Source organism: Trachemys scripta, chromosome 3 (assembly GCF_013100865.1).
Source record: "Trachemys scripta elegans isolate TJP31775 chromosome 3, CAS_Tse_1.0, whole genome shotgun sequence".
Classification (NCBI taxonomy): Eukaryota; Metazoa; Chordata; order Testudines; family Emydidae; genus Trachemys; species Trachemys scripta.
The window spans coordinates 73,693,794-73,699,793 of NC_048300.1; the positions used below are offsets into that span (position 1 = coordinate 73,693,794).

The 6,000-nt window shown below is 40.8% G+C and overlaps 1 protein-coding gene across 1 annotated transcript in view; it reads left to right on the plus strand.

Annotated features, from left to right (window-relative positions):
• NID1 (nidogen 1) overlaps positions 1–5,643 on the plus strand; it is an 84,899-nt gene extending 79,256 nt beyond the window's left edge. Inside the window, exons 18-20 of the mRNA XM_034765062.1 lie at positions 191–314; positions 1,590–1,702; positions 3,717–5,643. Coding sequence (XP_034620953.1) covers positions 191–314; positions 1,590–1,702; positions 3,717–3,838 — 359 coding nt within the window. The 3' untranslated portion in view covers positions 3,839–5,643. The remainder of the gene's footprint in view (positions 1–190; positions 315–1,589; positions 1,703–3,716) is intronic.
• The last annotated feature ends 357 nt before the right edge of the window (positions 5,644–6,000 follow it).

The following is a 6,000-nucleotide window of genomic DNA, read 5'->3' on the forward strand; positions in this document are numbered from 1 at the left end:
TTGGTCCTTGGCATATAAGGAGATGTGATCTGGACAAGAATTTGGCTGGGTATGGGGGAGGAGGACCTTGAGGAAATTATTCTCTATACATGCTCTTTTGATTATGTCATTGTGCTGCCCCCCCTCCCCCCGGCAAAAAAAAGAGAACTATTTGTCATATACAAAGACTAAATTGTTTTACTGTGTACAGGCACCAAGAGGGTGGAATGTATGAACCCCAGTCAGCTTGGTCGACGAAAGATCCTTGAAGGAGTCCAGTATCCTTTTAGTATTACAAGCTATGGGAAGAATTTATATTACACAGACTGGAGGAGGTAGGCTATCTGTTTAAGCAATTATATAGTTGTATTTTAATCTGGTCTTCTGCCTGGTAGAAACTGAGGTTCACTGCATCTGTTCTCTTGGCAGCGCATGTATTCTTCCTTAGAGATTTTATTTTTTTCTCTCCTGGCAATCAGCTGAGGCAGGGCGTAGTGGAAATTTAGAGTTGGGTGTATTAATGTTCCTAGTTAACTGTTTTCTCAGTTTAATAATTTGTTCTCTAACAAGATGCTTTTAATACTGAACATGACGGGGATAGGTTTAATCTGAGGGGGTGGTTTAATACGTCTTATGGCAGCACTTGCTTTGAGGTTTAGTACAGAAATTGATTATTTGAGGCTCTTCTTATCTTTATTAGTATGTAAATGTTCAATCAGTAATAAGAAGAAAACATTTTAGCTGTTAACAACGCTTATTTTTGTTTGCTGGAGGCAGGTAATTTAAGTCTTTGCCACATTATGATCTAGGCTGACTTTACTAGAATTTGCAGATAAGATTCCAGACTAAATATTTTTAAAATACCAGTAGTTTGTTTTTAATCCATATAAACATGTGACCAAGACTGTATCTGCAAACTCTAGAACAAATAGTTCCACTGATTTCAACAGGGCTACTTGGGAGTAAGGGCTAGTCACATGACTAAGAGTTTCCAAGGTTGAACCCAATATCTATGAAATATTACTTCAGAATGCCATTTAAAAATGGGAAGTGGAAAATGTCACCATTCTGCCAGCCAGTCGCCTTTTGGTTACAGCAGGCAACAACTGCACCTGAGTGGCTGAACTCCTACCTGTCTAATTCTGAATGTCAGATTTCTCTTGAAGTGGAACATTGTCCATAACAATGGATCGTTCCATTGTGGCCATGCCAGGAATAATATTGTAGGGGAGAAGAGTATCTAAATTTCCAATAAACTTGTTCCGTAGAGGGACACGGTCAGCCTCAGTTCCTATGTTTACCTTTCCTTCCCCCCAAAAAGACTGTAACCCTGCTACTAGAAGATCCCTCTGCTCCCCAGTCAGGGCTGTGACATATTTGGGTTCCCAACAGAAGTGGGATTCTGTATCAAACAAGCCAGACCCTGGGGTTCTTCGTGCTTGGGGATACTGGCTACCTTCTGGTCTGCCTGTGTGCTTCAGCATTACTAGTTGACAGGGTGTTAAAATGTAAAAAAGTATCTCGTGCTTCCTCTTCCAATTTTTTTCTTCTGAGGTCATCTTAGGGGAAAGCCCTCGCTCACCTTTACACTTTTCTTTTGTGTACTGTAGGGATGCTGTTATAGCTGTGGATCGCACAATTTCAAAAGAGAACGATAACTTCCAGCCCCACAAACGCGCACGTCTTTATGGAATAACTACAGCTTTTGCTCAGTGCCCACAAGGTAATCACAAAATCCCTATGTTTCTCCAGGAGCTATAGAATATGAATGTAGTTACCCAGCTAAACAGAATGTTTTATCCATCCCCAAAGGCACTAGTTGGGCCTCATTTTATTTTAAACTCATAACTATAGAAGTATCTCAGTCTTCCTGCTGGGATCAATAATCCCATGTTTTTTAAAAAACGAAGAGTTAAAGAAGCAGTAGGTGGTAGAATAGGCAAAGTCATTCTTGCCCTGCGTAAATGTTAAGCTTTTGAGTTATATCTGTAAATATTCACATGTCCCAAAAGCCTCTTGTGAATTTTGGAAACATGGTAATGGTGATGGTAATTCTTTTCAGAGAAACAACATTCTTTATTTCTCTTCTTCTTCATACTTAGCTTGAGCAATAGAGGCTCAGAGGAGGAAATTAATATCCTTGAAATAACAATTTCTGTTTCTCTGGGAATTAATGCCACTGTTTAGTCTTGTTGTTTCTGGCCAAATTCAGTCTGGCTGTCGACAGAAAAGTTTGTGTTTTAGGATTACAGTGATCCTAGATTTGAGAGATTTTTCTTTTCAGCTGAGACCAAGATTGTGACAGAGTTTGGGTTCACAGGATATTTTGCTAATGATTTTGAGTAGTTTAATGTAGGTGCTTACTTACACAGTGTGTGATTAAAAAAGGATGAGTATATAGATATCTTCATTGAGAAACTCGTTAAATGTTTTTTATTATATGTATTATGGTAGCACCTTCGGGCCCTACTGTGCTAGGCAGTGTACGTACATAACAAAGAGAGAGTCCTTGCCCCACAGAGCTAACCATCTAAGTAAATGTGAGTTTACATTTTTTCATGGCCAGCTTTCTCTGCTCTGCTTCATAGGTGTGTGTGAGTCTGTCTCTCTCCAAACATGTTTTTGTGTCCCTATTTTAAAAAGAAAATCTCATGATCTAACTTGCCTCTCTAAATACCATCCTGACTCCCTGTCCCTCAAATCCTGGAGATAGACAGTTAACTCTCACTGTTTTAGGGTACATCTACACTACAGGGGGGAGTCGATTTAAGATACGCAAATTCAGCTACATGAATAGCGTAGCTGAATTCGACGTATCGCAGCCGACTTACCCCGCTGTGAGGACGGCGGCAAAATCGACTTCTGCGGCTTTCTGTCGGCGGCGCTTACTCCCACCTCCGCTGGTGGAGTAAGAGCGCCGATTCGGGGATCGATTGTCACGTCCCGACGGGACGCGATAAATCGATCCCCGAGAGGTCGATTTCTACCCGCCGATTCAGGCGGGTAGTGTAGACCTAGCCTCAGACTCCTCAAATCTGGCTGCTCCCTCACCACTAAAGTGAAACGTTGTCACTAATGACCTTCTTCTCTGTGACCTCGTCATCTTTGGTCTATATACTACTTTTGATACTGTCTCTTCCACTTTCTCCCCTTGGCTTCCAGCACACACCGCTTTCTTTCTTGCTTATTCTGCTTTGCTTGAACACTCCTTCACTGTCTCCTTTAATGGCTCCTCATCCTCCCTTTTCTCCTTTATTTGGATGACATCTCTTAGGATTCTGGACTTAGTCCTCCCCTTTTCTTTCTTTCTTTCTGTTCACTCATTCACTCACTGACTATCTCTGCATTCTATTTAACTATGAAAGTTAAAGTTCTGGATATACTTTTTAAGCATAGTCCTTCATGTTGCCTGTAACCAATCTCGGAAACTCTTTTTTCCTTTCCTATGCAATCACTGCTGCTCCCTGTGGACCTTTCCCCACCCATTGTGACATCATTTCCAACTCCAGAAACCTGCCACCTGCTCCATCACATGATATCCAGATTGGTACTTGGTATCTGATGGGTACTGGGGGGATGATACTCAGGAGCTGATCAATCAGAAATCAAAAGTAAAGCACTTGCAGCCCTAACTCTGGTGTGGTTTATATTTTCTGTAACATTCCTGGTTTTTCTGCTGTATGAACTGGTTCACCCTAGAAGGCTTTTTTTATATGTAAACTCCTGTTCTTTTGTAGGGCATAACTATTGCACAGTGAATAACGGAGGCTGTACTCATTTATGCCTGGCTACCCCAGGAGGCCGTTCTTGCCGCTGCCCTGACAACACAGTTGGAGTGGATTGTATAGAAAGAAACTGAGAGCTAAACCAGGAAATGTGTTAGAACAGAGTCTCCCTTTGGGAAAGTACTGTAAATAGTTCACAGCTATCGGCATAAAATGAAGACAGTAAAGATAAGCTCCATGCTGCTTACAGGGGGCAAGCCACAACACATATACCATAGCACAGCATGGTGGCATTCAGGTAAGTCTGTGCTGCCCAGGGAGGGTCCCACTCCCTGCAGCAGTACCTTCTTGCCTTTAAAGAGGAGCTTGGGGGCTCATTTGCTCCTGTGCTGGGCTCTGAACCTCCCAGTGAAATTATTGTACACTGTGTTTTATGGTGTGTCTCAAATCCTGAGGTGCATGAGAGCTTGGAATTTTGAGCACCACTGACTGCTATGCATTGGAGCACACAACGATTCAGCTACAAAATGGAATGCTGTAGCCCAGCATAGGTGCAGCTGGGTTGCAAATTCATCTTAGTTAGGCAGTAAGTCTGGGATCCAAAGGATGGTCAGTGGGTGCGTGAGAACGTCCTTTGGCAACATGAACTCCACAATGCTTCAATACACCCCCCTCCCCCCCCCCCCAGTTGCCAAAGCCCTTATATGTTAAAGCTACTCTCTCAAACCTTTTCTTTTTTGGCTATTGATAATGTTCGGGAAGTTAACCAATATGCTTTAGCACAGGGATAGCTCCTGTACTGGTTCATGTTACCTCTTCATACGGTGTGCAATCATCTTAATACCAGCAATACTTTAGCGGGTATTGTGAAATTTTCCCTGGATTTTCCCAAAAGAGGTTTATTTTTTGTCTTGCTAGTGGACACTTATTGAATAGCTTTTGGATATCTCCAAAGTTGAGACCCGGGATACAAATCCCAATTACTCATCAAAGAATAGCGATTGATTGGTGTTGTGTTTTTAAAGGGACACTGTCAAGTATTTTTTAAAATAGTGTTTACATTTCCTATTTTTGTGATACTATTTTATAAGCTTGAAAATGACACTTCAATTTTGCCCTACCGATTTTTTTTCTTTGTGACAAACCTGGATATTTTATTTTCTTACAGACCATGAACAACCATGACAGTTGAGTATTTGTTAGGCAACACTTTTGACAATCTCACAGTGCTTAAAAAAAAAAAAAAAAAAAAAAGCCCTGTTCATGTGTCAGTTTACAGTAAGGACAAAACATCTGTGCTGGAAATCAATGTGAAGATGGAGCGTGTCTCCACTGACAGCAATGTGTGCAGAGCAGTTAGGAAAATCCAGCACAGATTTCATAAGAGATTACACATTGTAATGATAAAACACTTTAATAAGCCTTGCTTCAGCAGACCATTTCTGGGAACAGGATTTAACTTTTGCTCCTGCTGCTCCAGGCAGGGTAGCTTATCTGCAGTAGAAGAACCAAATGTGATTGTGAGAGTCATGTATCTAAATATCTGTCTTTATAATCTCTTGGTCATGATAAATTACAATAAAAAACCCCAGGCTATAGTTAAAAAAACTGAGGCCGTTCTCCTCCAGATTATAACATTGCTATAACAGAGCCAATTTTGAGCTTGAACTATCTATTTCCTTTTTAATTATGTATTTATCACAAAAATATCAAATGCCATATAGAATGTTAACGTTTTTTGTGTAACTTTTAATAACTTTTAATTCAGTGTATTCATATACTTTAATGTCTTAAAACTGTAAATATCAAAAATGTGTTGAAATGAAGGTGCTTAATAACTATTCCTCCAGAATTATTCAAATATCAGGTGATACATTAAAGTTTACACTCTGTACAGCTATTTGTAGTACAGCCAATAAAGAATGTTTTTGTATAAAAATGTCTTTTGCCTGCAGTATCAAGTGGTGTCTTGTAGCCTTAAATTTTCTTATGGTGAATTTTAGGGCACCATGTAACTTGGTCACTGTGTAGACCAGAGTAAGATTTGCTCCCTGACTCCCACAATTTGATCCTAAAGCTCCAATCCTGCAATTGACTCCATGCGAGAGCACCTGGGCACCTGCAATTGCACTCCACTCAGGTATGGAGGTCTGCCTGAAAGCCATCCAGGATCAACTGCAAGAGTAGGGTCTAAATTAGACCATGCAGTTCAGACACACAGGGCCTGGTCCAAAGCCCATTGTAGTCAGTGAGAGTTTTTTCTGTTGACTTTGGATCTGGCCCATAGGCCATTGGA